The following is a 20044-nucleotide window of genomic DNA, read 5'->3' on the forward strand; positions in this document are numbered from 1 at the left end:
TGAAATTGTATGCTTAGCTATTATAAAACTGTATCTGTAATAGGCAATAATATTTGCCTTACTGTTATGTAGTTTAATAATTTTGTAAATACTCTGTATTTGTGTGTTATTATTACAAAATGTCATATAAATCAGTATTTTTTTTTCAATTATATGTATTGTATAAAATATTCAAAAGAGCCTTTAAAATCAAAAATATTTAATAGTCAACATATATCAACATATCTGCGGTACATTTTGTTATGAGTCATTTATTTTTATAAATGATTACTCTTTTTCGTTTCTATATTGTCAAAATATATATATTTCTTTAACTAAGTTGGGCAAACTTAGTTAAAGAAATATACATATATTTATTATAAAAATAAAATGAATAAAAATGTGTTTATTAAGGATAAGGACGTATGTATTGGGGACCCTTTTAATAAAAAAAATACCTGTGTTAGGGTTCCCAAAAATTATTATTCAATAACAGTTATGACAATATTATTGACTTATATTATGAAAATTTATCATTTCAGTATAAAATCCCAAAGAAAGAGGAAATGGTTGAGCAACAACAACAGGAGCCAGACAATCCTCTGATGAGGAAGAAAAAAACTCCCGAGGAGTTGGCTGCTGAAGCGGAACTGGAAGATCAGGACGAGTTCACGAGTAAGATTATTCATACACATATTCATATGCCTAAAATTCGCTCAATTGTTTAAATCACTATGATATCATGACGTAAAATGTAATCGTAACATTACAGAATTGAAGAACACCATCGAGACCCAGGTGAACGAGCTGAAGTCGCAGATTGAGAGCAAATGCGTGATGCAGTGAGCATCGCGGCCGAGGCTGATCATTCCGTCACATCATACACACACAGTACTAACCCTCAGAACCATTTCGCTCAAACATTTCGTAGGAGAGATTTGAATTCTAAATTATTTCGGACGTAGTTGGCTAGTGGCGCGTTGGTGCTTGATAATAAGCAATAATATTTTTATACATTCATAATAAAGAGCCTCGACACAACCGACCCACGTTGATGCGTTAGGTCAAAAAGTCATCGCTGCTGCGATCAGACATTAGGATAACCTGTTTTATATGTTAACGCTTGTGATATATTGTTATTTAAGTGTAAAGATGAAAATTTTAATACAACTTACGGTATAAATAGCGCGAATAATTTAAGAAGTCTTGCACGCGTCTAATTCTGCTCTCTCTTCCCCTTGGACTCCGACTTACATTAAAATAACAATGTATTCGATTGTAATATTTGTTTCATCCAAATTCCCCTCGGCTCGGCACTTGGCAGCCGGCAGTTGGCAGTTGGCACTGGGTGTGGCTTGCGCTCTTCGATCTTCTCTCTCAGCTCTTCGACTTTGCCTCTAAATCTTTTGCATGTTCGCTTATTCAATGTGTACGGATCGTGTCAAGTATTCCGTTAGGATAGTATACCTTATCGACCTAGCCTTAAAATCCACATCGAAATTGTAATTCATAGTTAACAATATTGTTGTTATCGAGCGTGACTCGCTCGTGTTCGTTGTCATTTTGTTCTTGCATGTCTAATATAAGATCAATGTTCGTTTAGTATATAATATTGTAGATACGACACCTTGTTGTTCCGTTTGTCAGTTAGAGTAGTTGACGCGAATCTAATGTTTATCGATGTTTTATGCTTAGAGTAAAGTTAATGTTGTGCGAGTAAATTTTTCGAGCGATTGGTGTCGTACGTTTATGAAGATCCGCCAGCCTATGATTGTCCGTTTTGAAACAACTATAAACGGAAACTTAATCTATGCGTTGTATTGCGGATGGGAATGCAGGTTTATGAATTGTAGAATGGATAATTGTTCGAATATTAGACTCCACTTAAGCTGCAAATGCAAAAGATTTGTTATCGTCAAAAGCTGTGATATAAGAATAAAATAAACTAACGCTGTGCGCCCGACGCGGACCGACCGCTCGCGCCCTTCCATTCCCTTACATTAGCTCTTACGTATTTCCCTTTTTGATCTTTCACTATAATACTATTATCATCTTTAAAAAGCACACTTCAACATAGTTACGCTCTCATAGCAAAGCATGGACAATTATTGCCACCTTCATTATACTTTCAGGTCAATTAAAATTACCTTTGCAAAACTCTATTCCATATACACCCCAAATGTAAATATGAATCAATAATTTCTGATTCTGTATAAAGTTATATTTTCAGATAAGATACCTATTTCTCGCAATATATTTTCTTAGCTTACTTCAATAGATCTCGCTAACACTTCTAGCCACTCATTAAACTCACAATCATCCGATCAGGTCAAGCGACCGGTCTCTATAAGCTATTTAAAACTTCACAATCTCTAATAATTAAGATAAAAGTTAAATCTTCACAGTGTACGTGTGTTAGGCTAGGTTAATCATATATTGTAATAGTTCTATGTATGCGCATGACAGATTTTAGCTAAACGGTTGTTCGTAGATATTTGGGATATACAATGATAGGCGTAAGATTCCACCTTGTCTGTTGAATTTTTTAAATGATTTTGGCATGACCAATTTTGAAATTAACTTTTGGATACAGAGCTCGAGTACTAAATATCTGAAAACGAATCCTTCACTAACTCTGCCAATAAATAGAAGTTATTGAAATGGTGGCATGAATTTTAATTTCTTAAATTGACTCGCTTGAACGTTGGATTCAGCTCGCTGCCAATGTATTATTATGAATGTAAAATTCAAAGTATTGATCGACCGTATAACTTTGAGGATTTGTTTTCATGTTACCGATCATGACTACTAATGTTTTCAGATCTTAATAGCTCAGCCTACAAAATTTGTACACGTCTTAACCTTCTTGCTCTTTCCTCTCTCCCTTTCGCCTGTAGAACTATAACCTTCGTTGTTGGCTCTCACTACGTAGTTATAGTTGATTAGGGAATTATTTTGATACGTAGCGAGTTTTAGATGTAATGTATATTAATAAATTAGCTAACTGTCACTAATTTCAAAAAGCTCGAACGTCGCGTGTGGCTGCATGGAATTTTAAAGCTCTGAAAGTGTCGTTTTCTCTCATTTGTCTTTTTTACACGTTTCAAATATCCACGGATTACGTGTAGACGCTTTTAAAGCCACTATATGTATGTAAGCTTTAGATGTTTGGTGTATAGTAACGTATAACGAATGATTATGGTAAGGTAAATGATTGCTTCGAAACGTGAAGGAATTTGGGTGATATCAAATGGTTGTCGCATGTTTTTTATTCGAGTTCACTTGTATTAGCAACTATGCATATAATTAACAGATTAAACACACTTACACCCTAAAGTCTTTCAAGGTTAGATGATTACCTAATTTTTATTTGATTAAACATATTTTATATAAAACAAGGTTTATACAAGGTAGATGCGTAGTATAGAAATAATTATACATTATTTAATAAATCCCGTGAGAATTTGACTTATTTACTACATTTGTAGCATAATTTTTAAGACCTAAGTGATTTGACCAATTTCTGACTTTTCAAAACAAAACCAGTTGAGTGATTGATCTTATGACTTTTATACTCAGGGTAATGTTACTATTGTTGTTTTTTATATTATATCTGTTTACATTCTTTAGAAGGTGTGACTTTTTGGCCTTGCGGTGCCAATATCTACCGTCTTTTCAAACCCTGCTCTGCTCGCACTTTTCTAATGTATGTGGTTATTAGATGGCCGTTAGTACTTACAAACTCATAAACAGCGTTTAAATTCGTTTTTAAGAAAGACTAATAAAGTTGTATATGATATATATGTTAACGTGCTTATCAAAATGTTTTGATAGTACATATAAAAATTAACATGCGAGATTTCAATATGCGTGTGTGGGTTTCCCAGTATAAAATAAAAACCTTACAATCCATACAGATATTGCTATTAATAATTATTTAAACGATGAAATAAAAGGCGTAAGAAAAACTATACAAGATTTAAAAATTAGTAAACAAAAAGCAAAAACTTAGTAAGTAGACAACTTAGAGACAACGACACTTCGTACTACACTAACACAAGAGCTTCAAAACACAGTATTAATTGATTGTTAGATAAATATTTATATATTTTGTAGACTTTTCCGAATAGTATAGAAATAATTTTGAAGATCAAGGAACTGATGTTAAAGTGCCACAGACTGCAAAAACTGCGCTTTGAATAATATTTTTAACAAAATTATAATATCTGTATTGTCCGTAAAAGTCTTTGTTTGTATTTATTTAAGTACAATTTTCATAGAAAATATTTTAAATAGCATTTTACGTGAAGGCATGTACGGTTCGACGAGCCCTTTAGTTCTTGCTGCCCTTGAGAATAATATTGAAACAACTTTGAGGTCTCGTTCGTCCCGGTACCTGCTTCACTTGTTCACATAGGATAGTTATTTGGCCAATTTAAGATCACCTAGTGCGTTAGCTTTTAATATTAGTGACATCTAGTGGTAAAATTGCAAGTTTACGAAAATTAAAACTAAATATTTAAAAAGTTGTGTAAAACAAAATGTAATTGAATAAATCGTAATCCATTAATCAGGTATGAACTTGGTTCATAAGCATGTTGTATTGTTATTATAAAGAGAAGTTTGTAGTTTATCCACGATTAATTAACTTAGAGTAATGGAGGAAAACGAAAAAGGTTATTGTTGAAAATGTTTTTAGGTAAATAAATCGGATTGAGCTTTTGTGAAAACCTTGTTGTTATACCTAACCTTGATAAGTTCTCATTTTCCGAGCTCGGCCAGACTGCCATTTGTAGTCTTGCATCTAATTAGTTCCAAATTAAACTGTCTCTACTATCACATACGTAGTTTCGTACTAGAATAGGCTTTTTCGCTACTTATTGTTTTATATCTAACTGTTGCAGTGCATTGTTAAATTTATTTACTCCTTATTAGTTATGTATAAAGTTTAGAGGTAGCCATTTTCATATTAACTTACCGTGAGTGTGAAAGTGGTGTATCTACCATGTTGTTAAATAATAAATAAACTACATTGTACCACCAGTTGTTGTTTTATTTCATTACACCTTATCTTAACTAATTTATTTAAAACACATTAATTCCTTTTAATGTATAATGATATTATGAGGACATCTTAAATATACTATATTATAATACTTATAGAAAACAGTTAATCTTCATCCTAGATAAAAGTTAGTCTAAAAGTGTAGTCATATCCCAGACTTTTTTCAATTTTTTGTTGACATTAGAAAAGAATTGAATTACGTCTTCGAGTGTTGAGGATATTATTTTAGAATTTGGATTTTCGCTGATTTTAATTATTGCACCATCATCTTCTATCTTTGTTTCCAATACAATTGCATTTAAATTGTCACCTATATTTTCATAATCATCATTTTTGAGAGCAATATCCATTGGTAGATTTCCCAAATTCTTAACTTTATTGAAAATTTTAGAAAATTTTCTGTTCTCTTTACTATCCAAGACTATAGCGTTTTCTAATGAATCAACTTCGTCATACTTTGATAAACTATTCCGTGCAATACTACGTCGTTTTCTAGTAGTTTCTTCGCCAACGTCAAGTCTTTGCAATTGCAAGTCTTCATTTAATTTCTTATTCTTAATTCCCAACCCGGGATTGCAGTCTAGAGATTCTGTATTTATTTTTTTACCTACACCTTTTCTGTTTGCTCGTATTTCTCTAGGCTCTGAGTGTCTTCTGCGTTTATTAATTTTCGTTATTACGCTATTTTTATTGTTTTTCTTCAAAAAATCCTTAGGACTTGTAAAGTCACTTGTTACATCAAGAATTTTGCTTATTAAATTAGAACTAAAAGGTAGATTTTTACTTATTCCTATAAGTTTTCTTCTAGGCTTTGTATAAAAATGTTCATGGCTATTATGAGATCTTCTAAGTCTATTTAAAGCATCGTTATTCATTTTGGCTTGAAACATGGTATGCATTTTCTTCAACTCTTTATTAATCGCAAATACCCGATCCCGTAAGGCTGCCTTGTTTTGTGCCAAACTACTTTTAACTTGGTCTAATATTTTAATGTCATTTGATTTATTCTCACGTATATCCGATCTTTTAATTCTTCTTATACGTGGTTCTTCTTGGCTTAAAACAACAACTTCAGAATTGTCTTCAATTTTTTCTTTAGCTAGCTCACGGCAAGCTTGAACTTGAGTATTTGCTAATACCCAAAATCCAAATGATTTAGGTGGCAGGCTTATGAGTAAAGATTTGTATGGACGAACGTGTTTAACTACGGGCCGAATATCTCCTTCGTAATACATGGCGTGGCTATTTACCACAATATTTCTAAAACAAATAACAAACAAAAATCCGTAAAATAAATCTTCTAAAATTTATCTCAGTGTAGATCGAGAAGGTTGATAAGCTAAATATTTCTGTCATTGCATAAGAAATAATATGTCCTTATGAAAGGCTTTTTAAATTCGTTAACAATTGACAATTTAAAATCTTCGAATAAATACTCACTCATTTTTATCAAGACTTAGTACGAACTGCATAATGTCACCCCCTAATTCTTTCTTGGGTAATTTGATTGAGAACCGGGCTGGTTCGTCGTCCATATTTGCACCATAAAGTGTCAAAGCACCAGGAATAGGTTTGTGATCGAGGGAAGTACAGTGTGCGAAGAGAGTTGCGTTTATTACGTCTATATCGACGTCCAAAACTCGTTCACCAACAAGATTTTTGAATAGGAGAGCCATGTAAAAACTCTGCAAGATTTGAAATATCGAAGTCACAATTAGACACAAATCTACCAACGAAGTTGAATGCTAAAAACTGTTTTATAAAAATAATAATAATAAAACATTATTCATGACAGAAATATGGTCGTGACAAAATTATTGCCCTGTGCTGTGTCGTGGGAGACGAGATTACAATTATTAAATTATTTTAAGAAAAAGTAGTCCTTGTGTAAGTCTTTTGTAACCTGATATGTAGGTTATAGGAGATGTTAGGATGTATTTTAATATAATTATCAATTCGCTTCCTATATTGTTTCAACCTCATATTAACACTTTAATTCTAGCCAAAGATCACACATAGTCTCGTTAGAAAAGTGCATGCGTACACATGTCAGAAGTGAAACTTATTTGCAAATTAATTATTACTAAGGTAAAAGCCCCAATAGATGATCATGTACCAGTATATGATCACTCCATGTATTTGTATATCTATATTCAAACTGTTAAGACACTGTATACATACATTAATGATAACTTAAATAAATATAAAATCTGCGTTTACTGCACAAGACGTTATGCGACAGAATTGCCATCTAAAGTTCTAACATGAAACTACTAAACGAAAACTCGATCTCCCTTTCTCACTCTCTCTATCGGTCTCAATCGCTCTCTCCCTTTTCTTCATCAAAAACGCTGGACATCATCCGTAAAAAAATTACACTCATGCACCCACACCAAAAATAATTCTACATAAATCCGTAATATTCAACTATAATTGAAAAACATTAGTAAAAAAAATTACTCCGTTTGTTCATACACAAGATCAAGTTACAAAATGTAAAATCAAAGTCCTTACCAGCGTTGGTTCATGCAGTTCCTCTTCAAGCAAATCCCTGTAGTGTATCGAAAAGCCATTTCGGGCTGCAAAGCCAAGACTGGTAAGCCATTCGGCTGCCCTGTGCAATTCCGTTTTTGCTTGGTTTTGCTCTGTCAGCCATAACGGAACTTGACTCTTGGCGAAGACCTTAAGTAGTTTCCTACGGTCCTTCTCTGACATGCTTTCAAGTTCTTTTGAGGATGAGTTGCTGTAATTAAGATTATTAAGTTCTCGGTCCTGTTTTTTGTGTAATTATTATAATAGTTTATCTAAATAACTTGGCCTCAAATTAAATCTCAATTTACTCCCTTGTCTAATGACTATAATTACGCATTTCGTATTATGATATGGTGTCAAGTACTTATATTAAAGTTACATAATATTTTAATTATTTTTATCGTCTTTTTGCTATGACGTAGTAATAGTTTAGTTCCATTATTCCATATTAATAAACTAAGACAAAAACTAATTAGACTAGGGTTAAAGTACAATACTTGTTTCCTATAATGTTCAATAGCCCATACCCATTTAAGAACAAAGCGTCCATGACGTCATTAGACAAGGTGACGTAATCTCTGAAATCACTTTTGGAGTGCAGATGTAGACAGGGTGTGATGTCACCTCCCACAACTTTCCACCCAGGACGTGAAAACGTCTCTGTTATTACTTTAAGGGTTTGCAAATCGTTAAGGTATTCTTCTATAGACTGGTTCTTGCATTCTAAAAATACACAATAAATTAATCTTACAACATAGAATACGTGATAAAGTCCACAGATGTCTCATTATGTTTAAATATGAATCTAATTTCTCAATACAAATCGTATGTGCTGTATGATCTGCATAAATCATACCAACTAACAAACTTCATTTAAAACAACAATTTCAAATACTATCACGTGTCTTGTTTCCAAGTGTTAAATGTATGTAATATAAAGACCATGGGAGTTGTAATATTAAATATTGATAAAGCTTTGTATTGAATAATTTCGAAGATAAAAACAGCATTAGTGTCATATTCTTTATTCTGTTAGAAATATTTTTTAAAACTTACCATAACCCAATTGCCAAAAGACATTTGCCAATTCTAAACGATCAGCAACTGTTAAGACGTTTAAAGCGGTATTTGCGTCCCACATACCCGCATTCGTCTTCTGATCACTGTTTAAGGCAAACACCAGGTCGAATCCAGTAGTATTCAACGATTTAATGAATTTCTCCAACTGTTTCTGTGTTACTGTTATAAATTCATCTAAAAATGCGACAAATTTTACTATACATATAGTAAACAATACGAATAATCGTCAGAATAAAAATTAATGCTTCTGTAACTACGTTTACTGGCAGTTCTCAAAGCAAGGGTGTAAGACGGAGAAGAGCTGGCAATAAACCCTTTAATACGGTTTTAAACAGCCATTTGTATTTTATTAATACGGGAACAATACGAAAACGGCTAATATCAAGGTAATGCAGAATTTAATTATTATATACACATATTCAAGTCCGACCAGTCACGTACCCGTTTACGAGTATGGTTACATACGAGATCAATCAATCCGATGAATGGACGCCTTATTCTACTTCTGCTTACTTCATCCAGTGACAAATCACATATTAAATGCTTTCTTATTAAAATTCCACTACGTGAATGAACGCCTATGTGGTTGCCATTGTTCTCACTATATCTAATGCACTTACATTACGTGCTCTAATTTCGGTGTTCACAGATATTCTTTTAAATAACATTTGTAGTTAATTACGATTAAAAGTGAAGTCGTAATTATTTTTATTACTTCCCAAGCTATTACGTATGAATAACACATTCAAATACTCCGAAATATAGTTCAGTTTAGTTTTTGTTATAGTTATATTTATAATATATTGCTCTAACAAAAGGAATACTAACATTTTATTAAAAGTTTTGTAAGCTCATTTTTAGAGATAAAAGCAATACGAATTTTCTAATAAATGTATAAAATTTATTAAATCGTTTAGCTTTTTTTAGGAAGAGCGTGTTACTTATTGTTTTGTTCAATTTGATATGAAATTTTGGGTTCTTAAAGGAGTATCAACAAAGCTTCCGACCGGTTCTTGTCGATAGATGCCAGTCTCCGAGCTGGTGATAGGTAACTAAAAAAATAATGCGTTACAATGAAAAAAAACTCAAACCTTTAGACTGCCACCCAGGTTGATTAGAAATAGCGAACGTGTTGTTTATGAAAGTAAGGTGCCCTGTGGACGGCCCAGCAATACGCAGAAACGCCGGTGTCAACGCAGAAGCCATGCAACTGCATTCTTTGCTAAAGTTTTAAAGATATAATTAAGTTTTTGGCAAATAAGTAAGAGCAAAAGTGAAATATTTGCAAAGTTTTCCTAAAAAAATAAATGTGTAAACTTTTTTCTATTATCCAAAATCTGGCCAGGTTACGAACCAAGACAGGGGTTATATTTTATATTCTGTCTTCTAGTAACTTAAACATTGATCATGTTTAAGTTACAAATATGAATATATACCATTTATCTATTAAACATATATTAGCTCAGAGATTCTCAAGTTGAAGTAATTTATATTTTACAATGCATTGTTAAACGATCGTAAATGGTAAGTTAAAAATTTTCTAAAGGATAAATTTACATTTTATTTGCTTAAAAACAAAACACTAACCTGTTATATTTTCCAATGGATGCAAAAAGATCCTTAGGATCAACACTTAAACTCAAGAAGCGCGTGTCTACGAGATTTACATAATTGTCAGTAAAAATTTTGACATTATAAATATTTGAATTAACTAAACTAAAACTAAAGACTAATAAGTGAAGGTATAACATTTTCGTAAATAAACCTGAGAAAAACTCGGAAGTCATTTTATGTGATGCGAAAAGTTATGTTACGGGTAGCGTGAAAATGATATTATATTTATTATTAATAATAAAAAAAGGTTTATACGTGGGTTTAATCGCTAAGCAGCGGTATTTCAAAACATTTGATGGCAACAGTAACAAATTTACTATATCTATCAAATCTTATCAATATCTGTTTTCTTATAAATTGACTCATTTCAAATAGAACTAGACACAGGTGTACAATTTATCACATAATTATCTTTCGTATTCCGATAAATGTGAAAGCCTTGGATGAACCTAATCCATTTTATTATTGATAATTTTACTCCATAGATTTACCACATTGGTATATTAACTGTGGTATATGGGGCATATATAATATCTGTGTCCGATGGTCAATTAAAATATAATTTTGAAATACATTTGATTTTAAATTTTCTTAACATATTTAATAATTCGTGATTTTATCAGTTGTCGTGACTTAATGATTATCAATAGACTTATCAGACTTGTAAGGTGTACAAAATCTAGGTACATTTAACATTTAAAATGTAAGTTCGATTTTTTTGGTAGAATGTGCTTCATAAAAAAACGAAGTGTTTCGTACTTTGAGAATGGGCAGTAAATGAAAACAATTAACCACATAAATTTTAAAATGATTGACGTTCATGTTTACATTGCAATAACAAAAACGGATAAACTTTTTTACTGACTGTAACATAACAGATGCTGAATCCACAAAATAGATTTGCTTGATTGCAAAAATGCTTTTCACTTGAGCGTGTGTTAAAAACATCAAATATAACACGTACAACCCGTATATTTTTGCTAAGTCATCGTTTAAACCGTCTTGTAACTGAAGATACTATTTTACGATCATATGAATATCTACGTTTTTATCACATAAAAATTCGTGTGACGAATCTTTAAAGCAATTAACACTTTCCGATAAACTACTTAATCGAAATAGTATCAGTTAATTATTGTCATAGGTATTAATATTTCAAATTATATTTCCGAGTATTTTAATCATATTGGTTATGGTTAATGTTGCCTAAACCCTTCGAGCTCCGTCTTCAGAGTAGCTCAATAGTATCATACAAGGACGCGCCAAATTGACGTGGCATGCTTCATAAGTTGTAGGCGAAACAAGTCGATGACGTCATCTTTCTCACAAAAAAGAGCATCATAATCGGCTTATTCGTTTAGGAGCTAGGATGCCATAGCCACACACATATCAATCTTATAACTACCCTGTGTTTGTTATGGCGCGGGGCTAAAAATACATTCCCGTAATTTTAGAAGGCTAATTGTACATTTCTAAGTAATTTATTTATTAACACTTCGTTAGATTACAATATTATTAAAAAAATTGAACATAATTAAATCAAAAGGAAGGCAACTGGCGGCCTTATCGCTTTCGAGCGATGTCTTCCAGGTAACCACTGTGAGTAAAGAGAAAAAAAAGTTGCAGTTAATTTAATTCAATAATTAAGTTAAAAGTTAATTTACCTATTAAATGCTTTACTAGCAAACTCTTTATTCTTTGTATTTGTAAGGAAATAATTACTTAATACACTACTACAGACGTGTATTTTAGTGGTGATGTTTGTGAATTACTACAATAAAGCTAAATAAACTAAGTGCTAACTAGTAACTAGGAATTCAAAAGTTCCTTACGTTTAAGTGTAAGTGAGCAACAAATACTGTCATTATCACTCCAACGACGTCCACGGCTTGCGTGGAATATGGCCCCACCGAATAATTCCTGTTTCCTGCAGCGCAGTTTTGTTTCATTTCTATCTACCGATACTAAATTAATATATTTAAAAAATGCTTTGTTCACCGCCAGTTTATCAGCTATTAACTATTTTGAATCTCGACAATGTCTCGGTACGTGGTGCGAAGCGGCGTCAATTGTCAGATCAACCAATGGTCAATGTAACATCGCTTAAAACTAAAATTTATAAAATGTTGCGCCAAATGCTTTTAAAACTAACTCGGAATCAGTGTGTTGATATTAAAAGCAAGCGTATTTGGACAGCAAACTACGACAGCTACGGCAGAAATCTAACAGGGAAATCGAAACTTCTACATCAAAGTTTGGCCTGCAATTGAAAAACTTAATCAAAAGTTGGCGAGCAGTCTATGAGAAATAAGGTACATTGAATTTAGAAAATCTACCTAAACTTAAGCTATATAAAGATGACTTATTCACATTTACATTACATTTACTTGTAGGTATTTGGTATAGAAAACCACCAAGCATACATTCGCGTCGTGTTTAGGCTTCCTAGCAAGACAAATTTTACTATATTCATACTTGTAATTATTACACTACCATACTTACAAGGAGTGTGATTGAGACTTTAAAAACATTTAACAAAAGTAATGCTAAGAAAATTAATACTTTATACTACACACCTGCGCCTTGCCGGTGCTGCATCACCAATATCAGACTACCGAAACTCGTCTGACTTATCTCGGGAAATTGCAAAGACTGAGGGGTATTCTTCTATTGGATATATTTTGCATATCGATCGCATCTTCTACCAAACCTAACAATGAAGGCACACACCTGTTAACTATGGCTGAGCTATCTATGACCATCAGGTGTTTGGGCGTTCAAGTCGATCATTGCCGAACTTTTAAACCTCACTTAGAAACGCTTGTCAACGGGATGCGAAAATTGATTTATATCTTTAGAAATCTAAAGCATTAATACAATTTAGTTATTGTATCAATAAATGGGGAGGTTGCACCAAAAGTCACCTTAATGAAGTAGAAAGTGTTCTTAAACTAGGCGCCGATCTCCCCTATCGTTATTCAACGGCTGCATTTCATAGAAAGTGTGATGTTCTCAAAATAAGACACACCCAACAGAAAATTTGTTATTTTCATACAAGACACCCTTACACATATACGCTTTCCCGCCAGGCTAGTCTAGACGCCTTGTCTTACGTATATTTGTTTTAATTACAGATCCAAAATATTCTAATGGAGAAGCGCCCAGCCCGCTATTTTTTTTTCATTTCTAATACACAGGATTGTTCTTTGAACAAAATGTAGTAATTTTTTTGTATCGTAGTCAGTGCCTTCCGTTTATTTTTATAGATGAAGACCTTTATTAGACTGCTTTGATCGAGTATTGACATTGACGTACATATCCTACAATGACAATGGACATTAGTCATCATTTACACCTTCGAGCTGCCTTCAGCCTTGGCAATTTATTATTTTTATTTACGTACCTACCACAATTCATAACATTGCAATCAAATTATTTTAATAAATCGTTGTCTTATCGCGATATATTCGCATGTAACTTGAGCAGTGTTATCTCTCTTGTTAACGTTTCACGAGTAAGATTATGCCAAATAAATTGGTTAATTTTTATTTTAAACTGGTTTCGATATTCAACTTTGGTATGTGCTTGTAAAAATGGAGAAGACCGAGGATAATAAAAAAGACGAAACGACGGGCCAGAAAAAGGAAGTACCGTCTAACTTGCGGAAAGTGTGTTTAATTTGTGGTGATAGAGCGTTAGGTTACAACTTTAATGCAATATCCTGCGAGAGTTGTAAAGCATTTTTCCGTCGTAATGCCCTTACTAACAAAGAATTCAAGTGCCCCTTCTCGGACAATTGCGAGATAACAGTGGTTACGCGACGATTTTGTCAGAAATGTAGACTCGAAAAATGTTTTTCAGTGGGTATGGTGAAGGAATTTATAATGTCAGATGAGGACAAAGCTGAAAAAAGACGGAAAATAGAAGAAAACAGAGCTAAGAAACGTCAGATATTAGATGGTGATGAATCAGTAACAAGCTCTAAAATAAGAAAGGAAGATGTACCTCCAGCTATTGAACCTACAATACAACATAATGTTCTTAATAGCACTACTTGTAGTCCAAATAGCACAGTACAATCTCCCTTAAGCACGGACATGGAAAACTCATTGAGTTCCCCACCTTTCTATGGCTATAATTCACAACCAAGCTGTGATACCCAGTATGTAAAACTCCGACCAATAAATGAAAAATTGATTATTAGTCGAGATTTACATGAAGCAAAGCTAGGTTATATGAACAATCAAGTAGATAGCATGTATTGTGAAACTACAAAACAAGACAGTATAAAGTTAGTAATAATATTTTTTAGAAAGCTTTGAATATGGTTAGTTACAAAAGAGTAACTTTATCCTTATCTTTAAAGTGACTTTGAAACAGAAGTGATACTGAATGGCCTCTACATTTATATAACTTGTTACTCTTTACTGTGTAGATGTTTTATGTACATTTATGTATATCATTTACTCACTAGATTTATTTATTACATTAAAAATTAAGTATTACTTAATGTATACTTAATACATAAATATATACAAAAAAATAGTATATATAGTTCTCATCTTTCAGTAATATTTACCAATATTTTAAAACTATTTAATTTTAAATTATAACAGGTCATTATTAACCAATGGAGACAATATATCACATGCAGTTATATCAAATGAAATGAATCATGAGGAAATGCCATCCACAAGTGATGCTGATGTCAATAAAGCTAAAGAAATATTACAGGATGTTGAAAGGTAATATAATTATATTTACAATATTTAATCACTTAAATTAAAATAATCTTTTTTTATTGTGTTTTTAAATGATTATTTCTTAATTTAGAACAATGCTACATAATAATTTCTATTTCCAGACAAATCGAAATACAGTTCACTTCCTTTAGTAAATGTTAAATTTTATTCTAATGAATCATACATTTTGTAGCAATTAAATTTAAATAAATATTATAATAAAAAATAATTAATAATTAATAAAAAAAAAACCTAAGAACCAAACAAAAACACTGGAACACTTGTACAATAAGTGAATAAAAAGAAAAATAGTATAGGACCAGGATAATATTTATGTAGTTTTTGTGTAATATCAAAAATTATACAAATTTTTTACAGAATTGAGCCTAACTCTATGGAGTCAATATTGTGTGAAGCAATAAAATTGGAATTTGAAGCTTACACATCACTTACAAATGTAAACAGTTCATCTAGGGAACTCAACGAGGTATTAATCAACAACTTAATAATTTTATTAGAGAATTACTTTAATTATGAGTATGTGTTTGAATTCAAACTGCTGATATTTGAATAGAACTACAGAATAAGTAATAAATGTTAGAATGGCTTTTGGATTGGATATAAAACAGTTTTGTGATTTTCACTATTTAAATTCACACAACATTCAAATCGATGAAATATCATTGTTTAATCATGTGTTATAAAGAAGATATGTAGATTTACACCATACGCGTAAAGTTGCACCAATTCCACTATAACACAATATAGTAAAGATCTTCCCTTAATATAAGACCATGTGAGTGTGCTTAACAAGGAACAAACACATTAATGCCTCTGTTACACTACCTATGATTGACCTTCTTTACTCCTACAGACAAAATCTGTTATAACGACATCGAAGAGACTACTCATATTTGGTCGTAAAAAACGATAGTCGTAACAGCCGATGATGTTGTTATTAAGTACCTAATACATTAGAATTCAGCTGGGACCTTTGATTTTGGTCAATGTAACCGGTATGTTGTTCTAAACGATGTCGTCGTAAACGGTTTTGACTGTATTATAATAAAAGTCCTCTTGGATGGCTTGTCTTCTCAATACTTTGCCTAATAATAATAGCATAATGTTTACTAGCATTGTTCATGAATAAATAAAATATATAAGTCATAATAGGTTATTTTTTATAAAAATTCCAACAGTGTTATTGCATTGTGTTAACTAATCTTCAGATCAAATTGTAATCATGCTATGTTGATATGAGATAGAATAGAGACTTGTGTTAAAACAGTATAATTATATTGATTTAGTTTCTATGAATAAAGGATAGTTGATAAGTCTTTTAACTAAACAGACTGGAAATAGAGAGAATTAGTTTTATCAATCTTATAGGTAGAAAGAGCAAAGCTGAATGAGCTTATAGTAGCAAACAAAGCCCTCAACGCGCCCATTGATGACGATGTCTCAGAACTTATTGGAGATACTTCCGGATTTAAGGTATGTTATAAGTAATTGTGCAATCGTCTTCTATTATTTTTCTAATAACTATTGAGTTATTCTCTATAAGTTGCTATTTTGTTTGAACAATAATATTGCCAAACTTAAAGCTATCTTATACTAATATACGTGAGATAAATTATCAAAGTAAATGTAAAAAAAAATTAATTAATAAATTTTAATTAATATTCAAGCGCTTCTCAAATGATACTTTCGCATACTTTTGAAGTAATGGATATTTAAAATAATTTAAGATCACTCACTCCTTAATGAATGCAAGGTGTCTTGCATTCATGATTAAATGATTTTCTCATAGGCGACTTCATCAACCGAGAGTATCATCAACGACCTAACGACGACAACGACGAAATTTATGATTATGTTACTGTACGAGAGATCTATAGCCGGTGTTACGTTCTTATACATACTGTTAAATGGTCAAATACAGAACAGAATATTATCACTGTCATCTCTAATGAATTAACAAGGTTCAAAATCAACAGAATCTTCCAACTTCCGTCTGTCAAAACCACCTCGGAGTTCAGGCATCTCTCATTTGAATTCTTCTCGAAAACAACAGAATGAGCGCTACTTATTCAGAGGATGATATTGCCTATATTTCGTAGTGGGCGGATGAATTTTAAAAAAGCGTTGTCAAGCGCCTATCGCGTACCTAAGCCGCATTGTTAAGCGAATAAGAATTTTTGGTTGAATTTTTTGTAGTAATAGTAAAAACTAAAGTAAAATTCAAATTGAATTTGTAGTTGGAATTAATATTTTTATTATTTTTTGTAAAATTTATAATCACCGTAATTGTCATGTATTTTAGAATAGATACTTTGTAACTTATCGGAAAAAGTATTAGACATGCATATAATATAATAAAGCGCGCGGATACGCTCACGAAATATTTGAGGCGTAAAAGTGACAAGGGGGTGAGACTGTGGAGTGCTCATTTACGTGTTACAAGCTTCTTATACACGATTTCCCTTTTGGTAAAAAAAAGTTGAGCGAAATATTTATATGGGAAATAGTGTATTACGTAGCTTTAAATTTTCATACAATTATTTGATTCACATTTAAAATGCGCCTTATATAAGACTGTTTTGCAACTAAGCCTTTATTATTTTTCAGGCATTCAGCAATAAACACGATCCGCGTCTAGTGACAATTGTTAACTTGACCGCGGTTGCAATTAGACGGCTGATCAAGATGGCGAAGAAGATAAATGCTTTTAAGAATATGTGCGAAGAAGATCAGGTATATTTCTTTTAAACAAAATTCACTTCAAACATTAGTAACTGCGCAGTAATTACATGTCGCGCGTAACTATGGTAACGCGTCGTCCCTTGTGTTGTTGATTGTTAACTTAACGTTGAACAGTGGCTTCAGTGCGCGACTCTTATCCACATCCTTCTATTTACATTGTCGCCTGCGCACCTATAGTAAAACACCTAAATAATTATATGTCATATAACTAGTCACATTGGTTGCGTAAATATCTTACAATTCGTAGCTTTTGGTACTGAAAAATTGCATTCAGTAGAAGAACAAAGTTTCCAATGAAACAGACAGGAGTTATTTATACGAACTGAAAGCTTTAATAGTGTGACTAAAATTAACAGGTAGCCTTACTAAAAGGCGGTTGCATAGAGATGATGGTTTTGCGCAGTGCCATGACTTATGACGGACAAGGAGACCAGTGGAAGGTAAATAAAAAAACATTATTTTTACATTGAATCCCAAATAATGAAAGATTACCTTAAAAACATATCATAATTGCAAAAGCAAGTATGTGAAGAAATAAATAATTTTTAAAAATAGTTTAAAATTTGATGTGAGATTTAAGATTGTTATGTAATATTATTAATAATAAATTAGATTTATCTGTACGAAATTTTTTTACGTTAATTTGATTTCTCGTTTTGTTGGTGATAAGTTACCTGTTTTAGAAACACCAATTGTACTGTTGTAATTTGTTCATAATGATTATTTCCAGCTGCCACATAGCCAGTCGTGTTTTAGCAGTATCCGTACAGATGTATTAAAACTTGCGAAAGGCGACATCTATCGGTCGCATGAGGCATTTATCAGGTCCTTCAGGCCGGAATGGCGGACAGACGAGCACATCATACTGATTATGTCTGCATTACTTTTATTTACACCAGACAGGGCAAAGGTTGTGCATAGAGATGTTATCAAATTGGAACAGGTAATTATTACTTAATTATCCATGCATAATAACATATATAGTCAGTTGTTTTTCACACACAACCATACGTATACGCCAATGTTTAGATAATATTTCACTAAGGTAGGTTCATGGCGTTTTTTTCTTTGTTTTTCATTTACAATTTTTACCCTATCTAAAAAAACAAAAATATGAATGTTGGATAGTCGCAAAGGATCTGCAAATATTTTATACAGTTAGTATTTGTATTGAAACGAATCTACAGGGTTTTCTATTTTACAAAACACAAATAAATTTTCAGAACTCTTACTACTACCTCCTCCGGCGTTACTTGGAAAGCGTATACCCTGGATGCGAAGCGAAATCGACCTTTTTAAAACTCATTCAAAAGACCATTGAACTGCGAAGATTCGCGGCAGAAGTTACCGAGGTCTACTTAGACGTGAACCCCATTGAACCATTGCTTATGGAGATATTCGATCTTAAACAGCATCCCGCTTAGGTGAGAAAAATCAAAAGAAGTAATGAGTAAAATCTAAAACGCTGGTTTAAAGTTATAAAAGCTTATTTTCAAAGAAACTTTCGTCATCGAAACAGCGTCCAACAAAAAACAGACGAACTAGGTTTAAATTAAATGCGAAGTGCCTCCTTTGATTGCTCATTTTTGTTGTCTAAGAAACGTTAAATTATTCAGATGTGAAATTTTATTTGGTAATATTTTCGTTGGACATATTAATCGTCTGGAAAATCAAACAAATTTTGATATTGCTTACTTCACTTAATAGGCTTTTTTAGGTAATCATTTGACGCAATTATTTAAAATCTGCATTTACTTTTTGGCCTTAATGGTCATTTTCAACTTGAACAAAACTACCCATGGTGCCAATATTTGGATGACGCATCATGTTCTTATATTGTCAATAGATATTAGCAGTTGAGATTCGTCGATCAGTGTTGATTTGCACCATTATTTTTGTTAATATATTTTATAACTTGCTAGTTATTATGTTGTCAAAATTTCGAAGTTTATTAGTCCTAGTTTTTAGTTTCTCAAAATTCACAGTTGACATGTAGTACACTACACTATTTTAAATCTATATGCATTCTTGTTTAAGAGAAATACCAAAAATTATGATAATATTTTGTCCAACTCTGGATGTTATTTATTACTAAGTATATTTTTGTAAATATATTGTTGTAAATGAAAACTATTTTTATATCATTGTTGTTAGATATATAATGTATGCTAAGAATTATATTTTAAGAAGGCGGAACAATAAATAATTTAGTTTCATAAAAAATGTTTTATTAAACAACAAAAATTAAATGAACGCAAACAGACATAAA

At 32.0% G+C, this 20044-nt stretch overlaps 3 protein-coding genes across 7 annotated transcripts in view; 2 read left to right on the forward strand and 1 right to left on the reverse strand.

Moving 5' to 3' along the window:
- LOC123711946 (complexin) overlaps positions 1-5022 on the forward strand; it is a 119015-nt gene extending 113993 nt beyond the window's left edge. For all 5 annotated transcript variants that reach the window (XM_045664860.1, XM_045665018.1, XM_045664935.1 and 2 more), the window contains 2 exons: positions 522-654; positions 752-5022. In XM_045664860.1, coding sequence (XP_045520816.1) covers positions 522-654; positions 752-825 — 207 coding nt within the window. In that variant the 3' untranslated portion in view covers positions 826-5022. The remainder of the gene's footprint in view (positions 1-521; positions 655-751) is intronic.
- An 87-nt stretch (positions 5023-5109) lies between these two features.
- LOC123709134 (heparanase) lies at positions 5110-10407 on the reverse strand. The gene is made up of 7 exons (XM_045660279.1): positions 10244-10407; positions 9748-9878; positions 8633-8830; positions 8104-8299; positions 7559-7787; positions 6485-6729; positions 5110-6304 (listed from the first exon to the last, which is right to left on the reverse strand). The coding sequence occupies exons 1-7, from the start codon at positions 10405-10407 to the stop codon at positions 5173-5175; spliced, it is 2295 nt and encodes a 764-aa protein (XP_045516235.1). The 3' UTR covers positions 5110-5172.
- Positions 10408-13645: 3238 nt separating this feature from the next.
- On the forward strand, positions 13646-19900 carry LOC123713234 (nuclear hormone receptor HR96). The gene is made up of 8 exons (XM_045666816.1): positions 13646-14561; positions 14887-15015; positions 15391-15499; positions 16402-16506; positions 17641-17766; positions 18132-18215; positions 18506-18718; positions 18999-19900. Exons 1-8 carry the CDS (start codon positions 13864-13866, stop codon positions 19197-19199), a joined length of 1665 nt encoding a protein of 554 aa, XP_045522772.1. The 5' UTR covers positions 13646-13863; the 3' UTR covers positions 19200-19900.
- The last annotated feature ends 144 nt before the right edge of the window (positions 19901-20044 follow it).

This window comes from Pieris brassicae, chromosome 1, assembly GCF_905147105.1.
Source record: "Pieris brassicae chromosome 1, ilPieBrab1.1, whole genome shotgun sequence".
NCBI classification, from domain to species: Eukaryota; Metazoa; Arthropoda; class Insecta; order Lepidoptera; family Pieridae; genus Pieris; species Pieris brassicae.